This window comes from Mesoplodon densirostris, chromosome 4 (genome assembly GCF_025265405.1).
Source record: "Mesoplodon densirostris isolate mMesDen1 chromosome 4, mMesDen1 primary haplotype, whole genome shotgun sequence".
Taxonomy (NCBI): domain Eukaryota; kingdom Metazoa; phylum Chordata; class Mammalia; order Artiodactyla; family Ziphiidae; genus Mesoplodon; species Mesoplodon densirostris.
Window position 1 is genome coordinate 177,156,740 of NC_082664.1, and position 21,177 is coordinate 177,177,916.

The 21,177-nt window shown below is 46.6% G+C and overlaps 1 protein-coding gene across 3 annotated transcripts in view; it reads right to left on the reverse strand.

Annotated features, from left to right (window-relative positions):
• Nucleotides 1-1,094: 1,094 nt before the first annotated feature.
• FAM107B (family with sequence similarity 107 member B) overlaps nt 1,095-21,177 on the reverse strand; it is a 218,155-nt gene continuing 198,072 nt past the window's right edge. For 2 of the 3 annotated variants that reach the window (XM_060097756.1, XM_060097758.1), the window contains 3 exons: nt 11,542-11,725; nt 2,841-2,991; nt 1,095-1,631 (listed from right to left, as the gene is read on the reverse strand). In XM_060097756.1, the coding sequence (XP_059953739.1) occupies nt 1,515-1,631; nt 2,841-2,991; nt 11,542-11,725 (452 nt within the window). In that variant the 3' untranslated portion in view covers nt 1,095-1,514. Of the gene's footprint in view, nt 1,632-2,840; nt 2,992-11,541; nt 11,726-17,697; nt 17,869-21,177 lie in introns of those variants that run through there. The other variant, XM_060097757.1, reaches the window with a different exon arrangement.

The window sequence follows — 21,177 nt, forward strand, 5'->3', positions numbered from 1 at the left end:
CCTGTGCTCCGCAATGGGAGAGGCCACAACAGTGAGAGGCCCGTGTATAGCAAAAAAAAAAAAAAAAAAAAAAAAAGAAGAGCCTCCAATGTAGGAATTACCAGCTAAACCATTTCTACAAAGAACATACTGAATCCACACAAATTCTTCTAGACCACCCCAAGTAGAACATTCCCCTGCCCATCCTGGCAATAGAAAAGGGATTCTGCGTTAAGAATCTGGCTGTAGTTGGTAACTCAGGGTTCATGTGGAGTACAGCATGCCAGCTGGAGAGCACCAACTGAGCAGCCTCCTATTCCCCTCAGCTGTTCCTGAGAGATCTACAGTAGTCACAACAGCACCCTTACCAACGCATCACCATCACTAAGGTAGTGGTGAAATAGCCTTTCTTCACAAGAAAAAAGGGCAAAGAGCTAGGTGATCATCAATCAGAAAATTTCAAAGGTTGGATTCAAATAATATTAAAAATGTATAAATGCTATATATCTTCCAAACGGGCCTCCTTGAGACCAATCTCCATTTGATTCACATTAAAATACCCAAAGAACTCTTCCTTCACAGCTCCACATGGGAGCTTCCCCCACACTGCTCTCAGGAGAAACGAAAAGAGTTGGACCCTCTACTTTTGACACTGAAGTTGGGTTATACGGACTAGTTTTTATTCCTCAAAGGACTGGGAGATTATTTCACATAAAAGGCGTAGCTGAGCAAGAAACTTAACAATAAGATAAAACAAAACAAAACCCCTAACAGTTATCAAAGCAATACATGGATTTACATGATGGACCTTCCCTGAAGTAGAAGGTCACCGTGAAGCATCAGGGAACCAACAGGAATGGAAATACGATCAAGACAGACGTTTACGTAGTCTTGTTTATGTATTTCTTTGTTCCCACATTTTTAAAGTTCCTCACTCTATTTCTGAATCTTAATGCCGACAAAGGTAAGAACTGTGTTCAACATGAATATTAACATTCTCTGGTGTTAAGCCTGACGTGGGTGAAAGTGTAAATAGACAAGAAAACAGAATTTACAAACAGTGGATATAAGAGATCAAACGCATTTGTGCGCGATCTAAATTACTGAATGGGTAACTAAAGGAAGAATGAAACACATTTTCTTTACATTTTAAAAGAAAAAAGGCTCTGGGCCCCACTAAACTTGGCTTGAAAGAAAAACCAAGTAGTGCAACTCTCAGGAATTTATGCCAGTGTTCTCTTCCTTTTCTTCTTCTTGTTGTTATTTTTTAAGTCTTTGAACACACAGGTCCATTATGCCAACTTAAGTGCTCGGGCAACGACCTTCATTTGGCGAATAGGAACTGCAACAGTCACAGGTGCAACGGATCCAACCCGGATGGTAGGAAAACCAAAACCAAACTCTTTTCAAAGTAACAGTTCTCTGCTGGCTAGGATTCTCTCCAGGGGCTTTGGCCCTGAGGTTAGGTACTGGGGAGGCCCCTGCACACACTTTTTGTGTGTGCTGGGCTGGTGCGTGGTCTCTGCAGCCTGGACCTACGACTCCTGGGCTTGAGCCACTTCTTGGCCTGTTCTTCTGAGATTGCCTTTAACCTTCACAAACTCTGGGGCATTTTCTTGCTCTTCTTGCAATTTCTGCTTCTCAAGTTCAAGCTAAACAGAATTCAGAAACAGGAAAATTATTTACAAATTATTTACAAACGGAGAGGCTTTCCAAAAACACTGTTCCTCTTTCCAAAGTCCCTAATGACTTCATTTCCCAACGGAAGGAAGTTTCTCCTGGTCTCCGCTTTAAATATATTTATATTTTTACATATGTGTCTGGATCTAGGTGCTGGGGTAAGAATTCTGCGCAGGAGCAGCAGCTGACTGGTTGTTGCTGAAATACCGAGGGATGACGAGAGCCTAAAGATTAAGGCTAAGACTTAAAACAGGAGCCGAGGGCAACACGCACTTGTTCCACAGTCTTAAGTGAAGCTGAACTTCACTCAAGTGCTTGAGCTCCCAGCACTGGGCTGTGCATTCTGTGATATTGCCTGGTTTTGGCTTTGCCTCCTGAATCCCTTCTAGGTCCTCAACAGAATCCTTCCCTTTATCTTTTTTGTTTTGTTTTGTTTTTGTTTTTGTTTTTGTTTTTTGTGGTACGCGGGCCTCTCACTGCTGTGGCCTCTCCCATTGTGGAGCACAGGCTCCGGACGCGCAGGCTCAGCGGCCATGGCTCACGGGCCCAGCCGCTCCGCGGCATGTGGGATCTTCCCGGACCGGGGCACGAACCCATGTCCCCTGCATCGGCAGGCAGACTCTCAACCACTGCGCCACCAGGGAAGCCCCTTCCCTTTATCTTGAGTGTATTTTAGTCCATCTGCGGACACCTGTCTCAGCTTTTCCTTTCATGGTATAAAAACATTTACATCCGACGTGTCTGGGAAATTCTGCTTGTTCCAGGACCCTTTATTTCTCAGGACAAGAGAAGTCAGAGAAAGACAAGTACTATGTGATCTCTCTCACATGTGGACTCTAAAAACAGTGAAATCATAAAAGCAGAGGGTAAAATGGTGACTAGCTAGGGGAATGGGAAAGATGCTATTTAAGGGTACGTACTCGCAACTAGCAGAGAAGTAAGTCCTGGAGACCTAATACACAGTACGGGGATTATCGACAACAAAACGATTATAAACATGAAAGTTGCTAAGAGACTAGAACTTAACTGTCCCCAACAGTAGAAGAAATGATAATTATATGATGAGACAGACATGTGAGCACTATGATGGCAATCATATTGCGATACAAGTGTACCAAATCAATATATTGTACCCCTTAATCAACAACCAAAAAAACACCTTTCACCCCAATCACCCCTACCTGCTCCAACTTCTGCTGCCGTTTTAATAGTTCTATTTCCAGGTCAGATTTCTTCTTTTGTGCTTCCTCTTCCTTCTGCTTTATTACTTGATCCCGTTTTCTCTTTTCCATCACTTTCTGCAGCTCTGGCTTATTCTGAGGGGCAAGTCCCCTGCAAAAAAGCATTAACAAATCACTTTGCTGTACACCTTAAATGAATGCAGCACTGAAAATCAACTATACTTCAAAAAAAATTTTTTTTAATTAAAACTAGTAAAAATAGGGCTTCCCTGATGGCGCAGTGGTTGAGAGTCCGCCTGCCGATGCAGGGGATGTGAGTTCGTGCCCCGGTCTGGGAGGATCCCACGTGCCGTGGAGCGGCTGGGCCCATGAGCCATGGCCGCTGAGCCTGCGCGTCCAGAGCCTATGCTCCGCAACGGGGAGGCCACAGCAGTGAGAGGCCCGCATACCGCAAAAAAAAAAAAAAAAAAAAACTAGTAAAAATAAAATTTTTTAATTAAAAAAATATTTAAAGCATTAACAATATTTTAAAGTTTTAATCGAATGGATGCATCTTTCATGAATAGACATTTTAGGCATCAACCACAGAAGAGGGTTCTAGTGACTTAGCATGACTGTGATGCCTACCACCATCTAACAGTCAACACTGGGGGCCTCAGAAGTTCATGAGCATGAAAGAAAGGGCAAGAGTACCTCCCAACAGTAAGCAAAACCCATCACTCGATAAAATCATTCTGAGCGCCTACTGTATGCCAGACACCAGGTCATGCAAGGGAGGTTAGTGCAGGAGGTTTGGGCGGGGAAGGTGGGGAACAGCATGCTCATTCGGTGGGTGGGACGGTCACCCACCATGGAGAGTAAGATGTTGAAGCTTCCCAGGCTCGAGCCCCTGACCCCAAGTACTAAATGCAGCCTCGAGAGAAGCTAGCACAGAAACTTCAACAACCAAATGGCCCAGAAACCTCTTCCAACCCTTCATGTTTCAGGCTTGGGAGAGGATTCTTGCACATCTAAAGGCACGTCCAAGGTTCCATCACTGCTGGGGGCACGGCCCTGGAGAACCTGGATCCCGAATCCCAGCCCAGTGTTCTGGAGCCATTTCAACTGCTGACAACACAGGGAAGTCAGGCTTCAGGGGACCTCGACACTAGGGAGAGATCAATCAGGCTGCCATCTCTTCAAATGGGGTGAAACAAAACCCAAACTCGGGCCATTCCCTAGCAACCCTCATCTGAAATGTCTGAGGCAGGTCAGGAGAAGGATGACATTCACTGGTATTTTCGCAGGTGGGGTTTCTGCCTATGTTAATGGTCAGCTGGGACTTGCCTGGTCTCCATGGCCTCGGCCAATTCCTCAGGATCTCTCTAGTCCGGGCTACCCCTCTTCACCATCCTCTCTCTCTTGAGCCAGTCTCCACTAGCCCCTGAGTCATCTCAACTCATTATTAACTTTGACAATAAAAAAGAAACAAGCCGGGCTTCCCTGGTGGCACAGTGGGTGAGAGTCCGCCTGCCAATGCAGGGGACATGGGTTCGTGCCCCGGTCCGGGAAGATCCCACGTGTCGCAGAGCGGCTGGGCCCATGAGCCATGGCCACTGAGCCTGCGTGTCCGGAGCCTGTGCTCCGCAACGGGAGAGGCCACAACAGTGAGAGACCCGTGTACTGCAAAAAAAAAAAAAAAAAAAAGAAACAAGCCACAGAGCAGGAAGAACGCTATCAGAGCCAGGCAGCCCAGGGGGTGAGTGACAATGCCATCACACACGTCCACACATGAACACGTGGCCCCAACAGGCACCGGTGCTTTGGGCTGCGGGAAACCAGTGCTGCTGAAGCAGCCTCAGACCACCGAGGTGGCCTGTGCGCCTCCCCACACGCCTGCTGACCTTGCTGATGACACCCGGGAGTCTGCAGATCAGGCCCATCGAACTCCGTGGCTGTTCTCCACTCTACTTCAATCAGCTAATGCGACTAATCAACTAGGAGTCACGTGAGTTGCCCGTTAACTGAAAGAATTTCTGAAACGTGCTCTGGCTCGAAGAATCTCACCACCCTTGCTTCTATCTCTTTCAAGTTCACTCTATCACATCTGTAAAATAATCCTCGGTGTCACACTTCCACATCTATCTAGTGGTAATTTTTTAAAATTCTGGCATCTCTCCTCTCTACCTCTTTTTAAGATCATAATAAATGATTTTGCAAAGTTGCTGTTTACAGAGTAAATGTCAGTAGATTCCATCACTGAAGATAAAGGACACAGTTAAAATAACATATATGTCTTCCCTTTCCCAATTTTCATTAGCAGAACTTTCGGTTTTAAAAAAACAGAAAGAGGGGTTTCCCTGGTGGCACAGTGGCTAAGAACTGTGCCTGCCAATGCAGGGGACACAGGTTCAAGCCCTGGTCCAGGAAGATCCCACATGCCACAGAGCAACTAAGCCCGTGTGCCACAACTACTGAGCCTGTGCTCTAGAGCCTGCAAGCCACAACTACTGAAGCCCGCGAGCCACAACTACTGAGCCTGCGTGCCACAACTACTGAGCCTGTGCTCTAGAGCCCGTGAGCCACAACTACTGAGCCCATGTGCCACAACTACTGAAGCCCGTGTGCCTAGAGCCCATGCTCCACAACAAGAGAAGCCACTGCGATGAGAAGCCCGTGCACCGCAACGGAGAGTGGCCCCCGCTCGCCACAACTAGAGAAAGCCCTCGCGCAGCAACAAAGACCCAACACAGCCATAAATAAATAAATAAATAGATTAAAAAAAAAACAGAAAGAAATATTAAGTTCAGCTATATTTCCAGTGAAATAAAAGAGATGGGTTACTTTTGCAATTTACAACTTATTTCACAGTTATCAGGACTGTATGAGGAGAACAGAAGTATAGACAGACTATTCTGGAAATTAAGTCTTACTCAGTGTAATAAGAAAGGTTGCTTATGGTACTTCTCTCCAATAGACTTAAGTGTCATTGAGCACCGGAAAATGTTTGTAAATAATCTGAGTAAAGACCCACTCAGTTTCATGACTATTAAAAAGTCTCAGGATGACAGTACAGACAGAGTTAAGGGATTTAAATTTTAGGATTAAGAATTTAGCTACCTGCATAATTTAAATTTCAAACTATAATTCACTGGTGAAATTAACCTCAACCGTTATTAAGTGCTTCTGGCTTATGCAAAAGCTGTTGAACAAACTCTGATGTATGACGCATTAAGCTGGCATTCTATCACAACACGTGAATGGGTTTAACTAATATACGGTATGCGTTTTCTGTTCAAAGATTTTACACAGTGGTGCAGTATGATAAAATATTTAGTAACACAAAACTCAGGAAAATGGTGCTTATATGATAAATGTCCTGCACTTATAATAGTCAAGAAGTCATACAAATTTAGTTAATATTTTATCAAGCAGCTCACTTAACTTTCTATGCTGAATGGAAAAAGTCAAGCACTGCCTATGTGATTCTCTGAGTCTAAAACTGGATCAGGCTGCAGAGATAGCAAGACAGAAATAAGATCCAAATTTCATAAAAATTACAGTATCCGTCTCTGCATGACGAACGTTGATTCTCTTTAATCAATTCAATTAACAAGAACTTTCAATCCCTTTATGATTGACAACTGCTTACGACCTGGGGACTTGGTACCACCCAAGACCAACAGTTATTCCCGAACTGCTTCTCTTGACTATCACAGCGAACCAAGCCGATTTTTTAAATTAATATGTGCTCTTTGAAAAAAAAAAAAAGAGAGAGAGGTTAGGTGTTATATACATACATGCAAGATAAAAAGTGAAAGCAGGGCTTCCCTGGTGGCACGGTGTGAGAGTCCGCCTGCCAATGCAGGGGATGCGGGTTCGTGCCCCAGTCTGGGAAGATCCCACATGCCGCGGAGCGGCTGGGCCCGTGAGCCGTGGCTGCTGAGCCTGCGCGTCCGGAGCCTGTGCTCCGCAACGGGAGAGGCCACAACAGTGAGAGGCTCGCGCACCGCAAAAAAAAAACAAAACAAAAAGTGAAAGCACACCAAGACTCTCCTTGTTAGACATCTACGCGGTGCACCACTTGCGCTGTAATCTAGGTGAATGGTGGCCCCGAAAACTGTACAAGGTAGAGGCCCTGCACCCATGGACTGCTCCCCATTCCTGCACCCACAGATCAGTCACTGTTTATAGAGTGTGCTCCATACTCTCTAGACCCTTATCGGAGTACAGAAGTGCCCAAATTTCTCCATGTCCATAATGCGAGACATTGAGGTTCTTTCCAATTGTTCCCTATTGAACGCAATGAGGCGGGGAGCTTCCTTGTCCATTTATATCTCTCCTATCCAAGTATCTCTGCTGGCTGCATTCATAGAAGCAGAATTGCTGGCTAAGCGTCTGCACATTTTGGATTTGGATGTGGACCGTGAAACTGCTTTCCAAATAGGCTGCAACAATTTGTACTCCCACCACCACTGATGAAAACGTACAGACAACGTTTAAAGGTTCGTTTCACACTTCATATAAACCACTGAACACATTCAGGGGCCGACTGGACCGGTCTGTGTTCACGCCACTCCGCCTCCGCGCCGGCCACACTTAAACCCATAAAAGGGAGAACGCCTCCTGAGCCAGGTCAGCACGGAGGCAGGGGCAGGTCTGGCGACAACTCTAACACGACACGCTCCCCCCCCTTCCCACCCAGCCACACACCTCCTGGCCTAATATTTTTCTGTAGCGGGGAGGGGAAGGGTTGCCTTTGGCTTTCAAGCCCTTGATCTTGAATCTTGGAATCTCCTGGTTTGGCCTGCCCCGCTCCACGTTTATGACTGAGCCATTTCTACCTGCATGGATTCAAATGTAAATATTTCGACCTCAACTTCCCATATTTTTTTTCCATGTTGCACGGCAATAAGCATTTACTGAGGCTCTAACTATTTGTCTAACAAAGCACACCAACTGAAGAGTGACCCAAAACACGGGGACCTAGAAACTGTCGACTGAAATGTACAAGCCAAAGAGCCAATGGTAGGGATGTAGAGTAGCCGGGTATTCTGTATTTGCCCCAGAAGTACTCTCTTTAGGGAAGACAGATTCTCCCTAAATTATATTGGAAATATCCTCATTTTTTAAGACCTCTTGAACACTGATCTTTCAACTACCAAAAATAATGCCTCTTGCAATCTGCCTTGTTATAGGAAGAAAGAATCTGAGAACCTGACACAGGGTCTTAATCGTCAGACTTGGTGGTAAACTGTGACCAGATCAAATTTTAAAGACTTTTAACCTGAAACTTAACTGGGCCCAAAAGACAGCAAACAGAGGAGCAGAATGATATACTTGAAAGAGTGCAGGATACGGCGTTAGAATACCTATGAGGATATGCTCCCCTAAGCAAGGCAACTCTTTGGACTGCGGCAGGTCTTTGAGCGAAACTGCGGCCACACAGAGCAAAAGCTCCACAGAGCCTGTTTCGTGTTCATCTCAGTTCTCTCTCCCTCTCCTACCCCCTACCCCTTCTCGTTTATATGGTTATTAAATTTGATTCATCGCTGTCTTTAATTTAAACTGCCTGTAATTCTATGTTGATCTCTACCCTTTTTTTTATTCCAATAAAACTATCATGTGAAATTGAAAAGACTCTTCAGCCAATGACTCTTGAGTTTCCTCTCACTCACATGTCGAATGAGAACAACCCCAAGACAACACACACTGGGTTGCTGGAAAGATCACTGGATAAAATATGGGAAGGCCCTTTACAAACTGCAGACAAGTAAACAGAGGTTCATTATAGTACAAACCAGTAAGCAACTATGACTATCCTTTAACCAAATATATACATATTATTGATGTGATACTTTCTATTATTTGGCACTAAAACAGAAATAAAAACCCCACAGTCTCTAAAAAGCATGCATGATAGAAGATGAATAAAAGAGAAGAAACTGCTTGAGAAGTTTTCACTCTAAAACCAGTTGTATTCCTAATAAGAGGATCCTACCAAACTAAGATTTTACCTTGAAAAAACCTGAAGGCATAGGATAAGATATATTCATTTGATTTTGAAACCTCCCTTTAATTTTCGTTTTTTGTTTTTTTTTTTTTTAATGTACTTCCACAACCAGACCAGAACTTTTCAGAGAAAAAGGGGAAAAAGCAACAGGAAATTTCAGATGATGCTACACAGGAAGGGGGAAGATGGATGGGACTAAATGAGCACTTCTTATATGCCAGGTGTTTTAACAGGTATTTAAACATGCTCTCATTTACTTTCATTTTTTTATAAGAAAGATATTTTTATCCCCTACTTTAGAGATGAAGAAACAGATCTCAGGAAGGAAGACCCTGTCCAAGATCATAAAAGGTAGGTCAAGTTCAATGGCAAACCAGGATTCATACCATTTCTCCCTGACCTCAAAGCCCAGGTCCTCTCTATACCACAGTGCTCCAGTGAATAAGAGCATTCTCCAAAATTAGCTGAGCTGGGCCTGGCTAAGGAGTCAGCTGTGCAAACAAGGAAAAGAAAGAACAGGCGAGAGAAAGGCAAACAGGAATGAGGTCCATTTTCACAGAATGTGCCTACTCCAGGAAATTTGGAAACAGATTCAGTTGCACAAACTGAATGTAATGTTTTACACAGACAGACCCAGGCTACTAAATACATTTCTGCAGAATAGTCTATAGCCTCTAATTCAAAGAACAACTATTCCACCAACTTTGCTTTACCGTGGTCTCTATTCTGACGTGGAGCCTTTTCATAGATATAATAGAAAAAACAAAAAACCCAACAACAGTTTGAACTAGAATGTTCCTTAGAGATTAACTAAGTCTCCTAATCCTATCTGACAGGCAAGGGAACTGAGATCCAAGAGGTAAAGACAATCAGAAAATTATTCGGTTTAGGAAACCATTCGGCTACCCTCTTTTAGAGGATATTAAACTTTCCATCTTCCCACCAAAATGCAGACATGGTTTCCCAGGTAGGACGGCCTCCAAATTCTCTGGCCTGTTTAGGAACGTATACAGTCTTGTTTTGCTATGGGCGTGATGATACCAAATCCTTGGGGGTTTTGTTGTTTTTATGCGACAAAGACAGGTAGAAGCTAAGGATTTATTCAAAAGGGATCAAACTCACATTCTACTGAATAAGCGTTATTCAGACAGCACTCTAGTGTGCTGGGGACATAGAGTAAGTCACATTCCCACATCTGGAGGGAGAAATGTAGTTACAAAGAGTTCCTGGGACAGAAGACATGAGTTCTGGCAGAGGTACACTCGGACGGAGAACTGCCATAAAAATGCCCCCTCATCCCTTTTTAAAATGTTTTATTTTTATTTTTAATTAGGCCCTTCTTCCAAAACATTACCCCAATGCTTAGCTTGGTCTGCACATCTTTCAGTGCAGTGGGCAGTAGCTACCTTTTCACCAAGGCTTAGCAAAGAGTGAGCAGGTGAGTGATCCACAGTTCCACAACTCAGATCAGCAAACAGTTTTACTATGAAGATCTGGAAACAGTTCTAAATGAAGCTTAACAGATCTTCTAGTAACCTTGGGTCCTGATAAATAAAGCAACTTTTCATCCTCAGCTCTCCCAGTCCAGCAGCCCTGCCCATAATCACTTAAAATGCAGAGTACCAGCCATAAAAAAGAATGAAATAACGTCATTTGCTGCAAAATGGATGGACCTCGAGATTATCATACTAACCAAAATCAGCAAAAGAGAGACAAATACCATATGATATCATTCATATGTGTAATCTAAAATACAACACAAATGAACTTATCTATGAAACAGACTCACAGACATAAAGAGGACTTGCGGTTGCCAAGGGGGGTGGGTAAGGGAAGGGTGGATGGGAGTTTGGGATTAGCAGATGCCAACTATTATATGTAGAATGCATGAACAACAAGGTCCTACTGTAGAGCACAGAGAACTATATTCAGTATCCTGTGATAAACCATGATGGAAAAGAATATGAAGACGAATATATATAACTGAATCACTCTGCTGTACGGCAGAAATAAACACAACGTTGTCAATCAACTCTACTTCAATAAAATAAATTTTCAAAATTAAAAAAAGCAGAGTATACCGAACCCAATGCCCCAAATTACGTGTGGCACCGATGGAACTAACAAAATGGTTTACAAAGAAGACTGAAGGTCAATGTTCTGCTCCTCTTCAAAAAAAAGTAATGATAATAAAAATGATGATAGTAATCTTAAATGGTACCTAAAAACAGACAAACGAAAACACAAGAAAGGGGGTCCTTATCGACTGTTAAGTCTGATGTGGTTCTAGAGACTTCTCCCGGCCACTCTACAGATGCTGAAATGGGCGGTATCTGTTCTCACATTTCCCCAAATGTATGGGGAAAATTCAGAATTTTTACAAATCTAAGCAATAATGTGTTCCTCTTCGACGCAGGACACCCTCTTGTATCCTTAATCCAGCCCCTTCTGTACAAATCCTAAACTACGCATCCACTTGAGAAGGGGACCCAGGACCACAGAACTCCGAGAGACCCTGGGGCCGGCAGCCGAGCCTGCAGACGGCTTTACATCATGGATGCCCTGACTCAAGGATGCGAAAGGAACAGGAAGTGTTAAATATGGTCAAGAAACAAACAACTCTTCGAAGCCTTTGTAAGCGTAACTAAACTTAAATCTAGTTACCTTAAAAGTCCCCTAAGGAAAACTCCGCTCAAGAAAGCATCTTACCTTTTTTGATTCATAAGAAGTTCTCTGTGAAGGTCTTGATGGTTCCGGGATGTTTTGACAGGATTGACTAGTTTCTGAGGCCTAATTAGTTCAGGATTGTCATCGTCTATATAGTCTGGCTCAGCCATGATGTTTCTCGGGATGAGATACGTGTCCTTCAGGTCAGAATCTTCCAGCGGGCTGTCTGAAACAGAAAGAAGAGATTCACTGTGGTCTCTGCTCAGACGTCTGCACAGAGGCCGAGGCCCAGGACAGCCGGGCTGGTCCAGCAGCTGACACCGCATCCTCCACGGGGCCCCTTCACCACTTCACTGAAAACTCTGAAGCTCTGTCAAAGAGATGGGGGCAGCACAGAGAAGAGGGGCCCAGATGCTTCTGGGCTGCCAACCACTAAAGCAAAGGAGTCCCACAGCCTGGCGGGTCACCACCAGGCTCGCCTTGAGCTTCAGGTCATGTAGGTGCTACCCACCACCACGTCTAAATACCGGCTGAACCCCACGACGAGCACCTGGGCACCAGACACAGGTCCTTCACGCTCCCTTCGGCCTCCAAATTAACGTGTTCTAGAAACACACAGATCCCGGACCCTCATCAGTGGCCAGCGGCTCCCTGGGCACAGAGCAACCTCCTCCTCCAGCCAGGCTATTGGTCCCTGTCTCCTTCCCACCCACATGAGCGCCCTGGGGGCTTCATCCTGTTCACAGCCTTTTGCATCTTTCCCCAAATGTCACCTTCTCAGAGAGGCCTGACCTCCGAACCGCCCTGCTTAAACTTGCAATCACACCCCAGCACTTCCTGCTTCATCCAAACCACAGACTGATTTGTCACCGGCCACCTAGAGCAGATGCTCCTGGGGGCAAGGATTTCATCTGCCCACACCCCACCTCCCAGCTGCTAGAACAGCGCCAGGGAGGGAGACAGGGAGAGAGAGGGAGGGGGACAGAGGGGGGAGGGCACCTGGCAGCAGTGCCTGGCTCTCCAAGCTCACTATCTGGAAGGAAGAGGAAGCTTCCCTGGAGAACAGAGCAGAACCACCTGATGTGATTCTTTCTGGGCTTGGACTCTGGATCAGCAAGTGAAAAGAACATGTGACGTGATGATCCCTGGGTCCCTCCGTCCGTGTTCAATTTCAAGTGTGTGTGTGTGTGTGTGTGTAAGAGGCCCCTGGAGAGCAGGGCGCACGTCTCCTTCCTTACTGCCCTGCGGCTGCGACACGCAGTGGGCACCGCACGAATACACGGCATATTTCATGAGATGGAAGAGAAAAGTCACGGGGGCAACGGCGGGGGGTACACAGCTGCCTGAGTGGAGGCTGGAAACCCCTGCGGTCCACGTAGCAGGTCCACCTGCAGACCCCTGGGCACGTCTCTCGGCACAGACTCCCTCCCTGCCCCCTGTCCCCAACACACACAAATCTTTCAATATAACCAACACGCCATTTTATGCTTCCCTGTCCTGCATGAGGACTTAATTTTCCAAAGCAGAAGTCAGATGCGGGGCCTGACTACAGCAGAGCATCTGACAGCGGGCCTTCCCTGGAAAGTCCGGAGTACATGTCTGTTAATTCTCCGCCAGCGCTATGCCCTCAGATGGAACAGGGATCCGAAAACAGGGCAAGGGCGGGAGGGAGGGTCCCATCGGAGCGGGCTCACCCCAAGTACCGCCACCAGAGGGATATCTGTATGTGTATGGTTGATTCATAGTGAAGGCTAACGGAACATTATAAAGCAACCACATTCCAATAAAATTAGTTAAAAAAAGAAAAAAAGAAAAATCTTTTGAAAATCAACGTGAAAATAAAGAGGACAAAAGCCCAAAGAATAAATCAATCAACTAAAACAGAAACTTATAGCTGCCTCATTTGTTTATATATTTTAGGTATAAACACATGATCAAGGCCCAAAATTAATGAGCAATAATATATATATCTAACAAATTACACCAAACATTCTTTAAATGCTACCTGCACTGATCTTTTAAAAACAAGCATGCCTGAAGCCCTCCCCCAAATGGAAACTGACAAACCTGGACAGTGATAGGTTAGTGACGCCATCCCAGCAGCCTGACCGTGATCGTGCCCCGAGGAGAATGTGCTCCTTGGTGGAGACTGGAGAGGCACCAGACACACCTGTAGGCAGCCTTGATTTTGTTGAAAAGCCAAGAGCCGTTTCATCCTAGTTAATCAGTAGACACGAAGGCCCATATGCTTCCATAAAAGGACTGATTTCTCTGCCCTAAACCAGGGATAATCTCCCGGACATCAAATGCAAACAGATTCCTGCCCTCCTGAGGTCAAGGTGTCAGCAGCGGAGGCGGGGTGGGGGGTGGGGGGGGTGGAGTATTCCAGACACCGGAATGAGACAGGAGTCCGGAGCATGCCTGATGGGTCTGGGGGAGGACAGATGCCAGCGAGGGTGCGGATGGAGAGGGACCAGTGGGGACGCAGGGGCGGGGTGAGGGCGATAGATGCGGGAACCTGAAGGCCAGTGTCAGGGCTCTGGCCTGTGCCCTGAGTGACGGCCGGGAGCCATGCAGGGCTCTGGGCAGGGAAGTGACGAGCTCTAACTCAGGCGTCCAGACAATGACTCCAGCTGCCGAGTGTAGGACAGACCAAGGCAGCCAAGGAAAGACGCCGCCGGGAGGTGAGTGTCAGGGGACCCAGAGGGTCTGGACCAGACCGACAGATGTTTCATCCCGGTCCGCGGGACTCCCCTGAAGGACCGCACACGAGGTGTGAGACACAGAAGGGCCGAGGAGGTCTCGAAGGGGCCTGGCCTGGGCAACCGGACAGAGTGGTCGTGGTGGAGGCCGTGCGGCCAGCAGATGGCAGTGGGGTCAGCGGTTCTCTTTCGGACGTGTTGGGTGGGAGACGTCGCCGGACGCCTGAGTGGTGACGCGGTAACTGGGCAGCGGCTGGAGGGGATCTGCGGTAAATGAAGCCTCTAACCACTTCCTTCTTCTTTCTCCCTGGTTTGCCCGTCTTCTAAGTGGAGAGGGGAAAGGGAGTCCCGGCCGGAGTCAGGCGGGTAGATCTCAAGCGTGACTGCAAACCAGGCTAAGGGAGACCTTGTGGCCCCCGTACAGTGGACCACACTGGGGTCTGGGAAAGGTCACTTACAAGAAGGAGAGTGAACTGGCTGGGAGCCACACTGTGCGTCCCTGAGCGCCCCTCGCAGTGGTGGTTGCCGGAGAACAATCTGGGGTCTGGTTCCTTTTCAGCAACTTTCCACCCTGCAGCCACGACATGGCAATAACCATCTAACTGACCTGCATGTTCGACTTTCTCCCCCCTGCCAACTACCTTCCCCATGGCTCCCAAGGCTGGGAAATGCAGCTCTGATCATCAGGGAACCCTCCCAGCTCACAGATCCTGTCCTCAACGAAAGGAAAATGAACACTCACTGCTTCCTGTGTTCACAAGTCCCTGCCTTCCCCACCAGCATCCTGTGCCTGCACCGTGCCCTCTGGCAGGGACGCTGATCCGCTCCCTACCCAACCCTGGACCACAAAGCCAAATCTCACTCACGCCTTCAGGTCCAGACGAATGTCAGATCTTCCACGAAGACCACCCCCCCTCAACTCCCCAGGTGCAATTCTCTGACCTCTAGACAACTATGGGGTTCTCTTTGCCCCCTTTTCCTAGTACTCACCAACCTCCACCCTTGTGTTGCAGCAACATGTACATAAATCATATCATCTCTTCACTGTAAAGACTGCATCTGGTTTACGTTCATATTCCTCAGACCCCTTGGACTGAGTCAATGAACAGTCAGTCCTTAACTGAAGGAACAGATCCCATGAATAACTAGCAGGACAGGGAAGCCCTGAGCTGTTCCGAGTCCAGAGCAACAAGTAAAGCCTGAAAGGGCTCTGAGCAGCAAGAATCCACAGCCCAAAAGGACGGAGGAGACAGAAATACGTCTGGAAGTAAAAGCACCTTGTAACTAGATGTTATTATTGCTACGAAACATTCTTCCAGAAAGTAACATGAAGACACTCTTGTCATATACACGCCCCTGGCCCAGTAACTGATTCATAAAGTAATTTTTTTAAAACTGTCAAGTCAATGAAGGAAAATGAAGGTCAGCTCAGTATAGGAGAAGCAAACCTGGCTTGAGATCTTGGACAAAGCTTAAGATGTCTGCCCCTTGGTTCTCCCACCTTCTAAAATGAGTGTTGTTGTAAGAACAGGCTGAAGGGACTCCCCTGGTGGCGCAGTGGCTAAGAATCCGCCTGCCAATGCAGGGGACACAGGTTCGAGCCCTGGTCCGGGAAGATCCCACATGCCGCGGAGCAACTAAGCCCGTGAGCCACAACTACTGAGCCCATGAGCCACAACTACTGAAGCCCGTGCGCCTAGAGCCTGTGCTCCGCAACAAGAGAAGCCACCGCAATGAGAAGCCCTCGCACAGCAACGAAGGGTAGCCACCACTTGCCGCAACTAGAGAAAGCCCCGCGTGGCAACAAAGACCCAATGCACCCAAAAAACTAAATAAATAAAAATCACACTGGGCTTCCCTGGTGGCGCAGTGGTTGAGAGTCCACCTGCCGGTGCAGGGGACACGGGTTCGTGCCCCGGTCCGGGAAGATCCCACATGCCGCGGAGCAGCTGGGCCCGTGAGCCATGGCTGCTGAGCCTGCGCGTCCGGAGCCTGTGCTCCGCAACGGGAGAGGCCACAGCAGTGAGAGGCCCGCGTACTGCAAAAAAAAAAAAAAAAAAAAAAAACACTTAAAAAAAAAAAAGAACAGGCTATAATGTGGATATGAGTATTCGGTATAATCTCTGGCATGTCTATGATGCCAGATTCAATAAATGGAAGCTATTATTAGTCAAACTATGTGACCAACAACATTCCATATTTTACTCAGCGGTCTGGGAAACCCTGTATGTACAAAGCTCTACCTCTCAAGGCCTTTAAAGCATAAGAGTTCTCCAAAGACATAAGAGTTCGACTAGGTGACCCACAGGCACTGAAATGAAGGCACAAACAGTTTCCCTCTTCTTTCTCTCCAGTTGGCCCTTCTTCACAACCAGCGTGGGGAAAGGGCCACGAAGCCCCCTTCCCGTTCTCGCTGGTAACATTCAGCAGTTCAAAGACCCACTCAGGCTACAAACATTAAGAACCTTCTGCAAAGTGCAAGAAGTCTATCACACACACATGGAGTTCTGAATGGCTCAGGCTACAGTGCAGGGTGTGTATCAAGGAAACAAGGCTGCTAGGGAGGATCTCTGATGCTGTTCTCAAGTGGAGGGGATTCACTGAAAGATTTTAAGCCATTGAATAACAACACAGATTTGCATTTTAGACATATACTAATGCTATGCACTGAAAAACACAACCTGATGAAAATTCTGCCTTCAATTCCTGAGAATCAAGAAACGGAAATCGTCACTGAACTCCACTATCCCAGAGAGTAAGGAAATCCCATCCTTACAGATGCCTCCTGAGTCCTTGCTTTTGCATTTTTTTCCCCTTTCAAAGGTTAACTCTGGGCCCAAGCCTCTGCCGGTCCCGGGTATTTCGTGTTGATTGCTTTCCAGAGGCGAATAACCATCCCCACAGAAAAATTCCACAACTCGACTAATAAAACAAACATTTCACTGCATCTAATTTTCCCATCAGTCTATTCCTGGCTCCAGTAGTTCATTTACATATTGTTACATCACAAAGATAATTTTTTTTTTTTGTATTTTGGCCTCTGGGATAACATTACACGCACCAGGGATTGAACCCGGGCCTTCAACAGTGACAGCGCAGACTCCTAACCACTGGACCACCTGGAATTCCCACAAAGATAAAATTTAAAACCTAATCCTTTGAGATGAAAAATCAGAATTTACAGATTATGCTAAATTCCATGTTTACCTTAATATTTAAAATCTAATTCTACCTAGAAGCACTAATAAATGAATCCTTTAGAAAACAATACTGGGACTTCCCTGATGGCACGGTGGCTGAGACTCCGAGCTCCCAATGCAGGGGGCCTGGGTTCAATCCCTCATCAGGGAACTAGATCCCACATGCATGCCACAACTAAGAGTTCGCATGCCACAACTAAGGAGACTGCGTGCCGCAACTAAGACCCGGTGCAACCAAATAAATAAACGAATAAATATTTTTTTAAACAATGAAAAAAAAAGGAAGAAGACAATACCTGAAACCTGTCGGTTCATGCAGGTTACAGCTGTACTAGAACCAAGCGAAGCTAAACAAATAAACATGTGAACTGCTGCGACTTCTTCTGGAAAGTGGAAAGTAATTCCAAGGCAGTTTTTAAGAGCATTTGTTTCCCAGGCTGTCTCTAAGTGATTCTAGCAACCCTCTCACGATACCCTGAAAAACCCAAGTCATTTAAGATCGCAGGCCAGCCAAGTCCAGGCCTGGGTCAACCTGGATGGGGAACGGCTCTCTCTGGACCCACGGGAATCTCCTGCAATAGCCACTGTTCCCAGAAGGGAGGCTGGCTGGCTGTGAGGAGAAAGGCCTTGAGAGAGCAGAGAGTGAGTTAAAATGGGAATTTCTCCCAAACAGCCCAGGGCTTCACTTACAAACTCCTAAGCCTGGGGTGAACCTAAGGATTCCGTCTCGTTGCCAGGAGACGGTGGCACCATCTGGTACCCAAAGGCATCAGACAAGTGCCCAGATGACCTCTGTGGCCACAAACCTAAACTAAGGCTGACAAATGACGCCAGACCACGGCCATCCCCAAGAGCTCAGAGATGTGATTTTTCCAACTCTACCCGGCCCACTGCTGCTAGAATTTCAGACCCACAATGAACTGGCTGTACACATGCCAAACACTGACGCGCTTGGGAAAATACCAAACTAGTATTCTCATCGGTTTTTTCATCCCCCAAAAATGTATTTTTACAAAAAAAAATAAGGCACATATTTTATATTTAGAAGATGGGAAAGAAGGCAAGAAAAACCTCGGGAAGACAGAACACGTGCCAGTGCTAAAGATGAGCTGGTCAGGGCGAGACAGGACCAATCAGTAGGTGGCGACAGCTCCGCAAATCACGAGGTGTCCATGTCCAGGATGACACCCACGCCTCACCCCGAAAAAGCATCAGAGAGACGCCACAAAGGGAATCCGTTGTGGAGTCACTGTGCACCTTCCCTCGATGTTGTCCACCGCTTCTCCCCATCATTTCAGCCTTACGACGGCCCGATGAGGCAGGAGGTTTTATTCCCTATGAAGTCTCCAAATGCCCTATAGGCTCAGACAGCTTCAAGGTCACGGGCTCCAGGTCACACCAACTGGGTCTAAATTCCAGTTCTCTCATTTACTGTAAGTGTGAATTTGGGCCGAGTTTTCTCACGAAGGAGGAGGGGGAGGGGAGGGGAGAGGAGAGGAGAGGAGAGGAGGAGAAGGAGGAGGAGGGGGGGGAGGAGGAGGAGGGGGAGGAGGAGGGGAGGAGGGGGAGGGGGAGGGGAGGGGAGGGGGAGGGGGAGAAGAAGAAGAAGAAGGAGAAGGAGAAGGAGAAGGAGAAGGAGAAGAGGAGGAAGAAGAAGAGGAGGAGGAAGCAGCAGCAGCAGCAGCAGGGGAAAGATTATCTTATAGGGTTATGAAGAATAAATGAGAGCTTCCCTGGTGGCGCAGTGGTTGAGAGTCCGCCTGCCGATGCAGGGGACACGGGTTCGTGCCCAGGTCCGGGAAGATCCCACATGCCGCGGAGCGGCTGGGCCCGTGAGCCATGGCCGCTGAGCCTGCACGTCCGGAGCCTGTGCTCCGCAACGGGAGAGGCCACAACAGTGAGAGGCCCACGTGCCGGAAAAAAAAAAAAAAAAAAAAAAAAAAAGAATAAATGAGAAATGCTACCCAATGCAGGGCCTGGAATAGTAAGCGTTCAGTAAATGTCACCTGTGATGAGTGCTGTCCTCGGCAACAAATAACGACTAGTAAAAACAACCCTGTTATTGCTGCCCCAGGTTACACAGCTACGAAAGGGCAAGACCAGGATTTGAACTGGAGTCTCTCTGATCCCACAGGGATGCCCTCAAGCATTCCACTCTTCTGGGCTGTGATAATGGTGGGGCAGGGGGAGGCAGGAGAGGAGACAACAGGTTTCGCTTTAACAGGATGACTTTCTCTCTCAAAAAAGCTTTTAGAAGCTTTATAACATCATAGCTTGATAACCCTAACCAGAAAACATCTTGCAGAAAGTCACATTAATGTGGGGAAAGGTTGCAAGAGGGACACAGTTTCTTTAAAACATAGGAATTTTTATGACGATGCTCAGAGTAGCGATATTCATAACAGCCCCAACCTGGAAGCAACCCAAATAAATGTCCATTAACCGTCGGATGGAGAAGTAGATGGTGGTGTGAGGATATAATGGAAGAATACGCAGCAGTGAGAATGACAACAGCAGCAGGACCAAACCTCACAAATATAACGTCAGCAAAAGAAGCCAGACACGCAAGAGTCCAGCCTGGATCCTTCCATGGATCTGATGTTCAAAACAGGCAAACCCAACCTCTGGTGTCAGATGTCAGGATCACGGTTACCTTGGGAGCAGAGGGACAGTGGATGGGGAGAAAGGGGGCTTCTGGGGTGCCGGTAAGGTTCTGTTTTCTGATACAGGTTCTGGTTACACAGGCACATTCACTATGAAAATTTACCCATCAGTTCACTTTTGGGGCTCATGCCCTGCTCTGTATTGTATTATCCCTCAGTAAATACAATACATATTAAATAGCTATTAAACTTACAATCTAGGGATCATTCAGTTGCCGCTCTATTATTACAGTTTTGTTATTTCATCCACTTTAAACCCTGTTCAGTCCATGAGAAGTAATACCACCAGGTTTGAAGACCACCCATCCTGGATTATGCCACTTACCAGTTATGTGATTTTGTACAAATGACTTAACCTGTGTCTTGATTTCCTCACCTGTAAATCAGGGCTCATACACCCACGTTTGCAGAGTTGTCCAAAGCATTAAAAAAAACTTAAGGAAAACATTCACCATACATCGTACCAGCCCATGTGGCAGATGTTCAATAAACTGGACAGTTAAGTAGTTCCAACAAATTAACTCATTAATCTAACTCTCCATGAATCAATGTCCTATCAAAGTGAAAAATGGATGACCACACACTACAAGTATACTATTTTAGACCAAGTTTAATGGTGAACCCCATCTTGGCCTCTGCTCATTTTTCCAATTTGGACTTAGATGGGAGAGAGAGAGTCAGGGAGGGAGGAAGTGGAGGGGAGAAAACAAAATCCCTGACGGCACAGCCAAAGCACAGACAGGAGCCCGCAGCCCAAGGCTGGGATGCCGGGAAAACCCTGACCATTTCCCAGTCTCTGGGCTTCAGTCTTCTTATCTTTACAGCCGAATGGCTATGTCGCCCTGGTTTCTCGGTAATCTGTTGTAAATAACTACACTGCGTACAGAGCAATCATACAAATATGAAGGATCTCTAAAAACATAAGTCAGTCCAATGAAAAGAGTCTAACCGTTCAAACATCAAGTAACTCTTATTAGTGGTCACAAGTTACTTAACCTCCCATGGCCTGCGTGGAATCTGAACTCATGACCCAATGGCAGACAACTCTACAAAAAAGACAAAACAGCAAACAGGCAAGATCTTTTTAGAGGCATGTTTTGCATAATGTTCAGT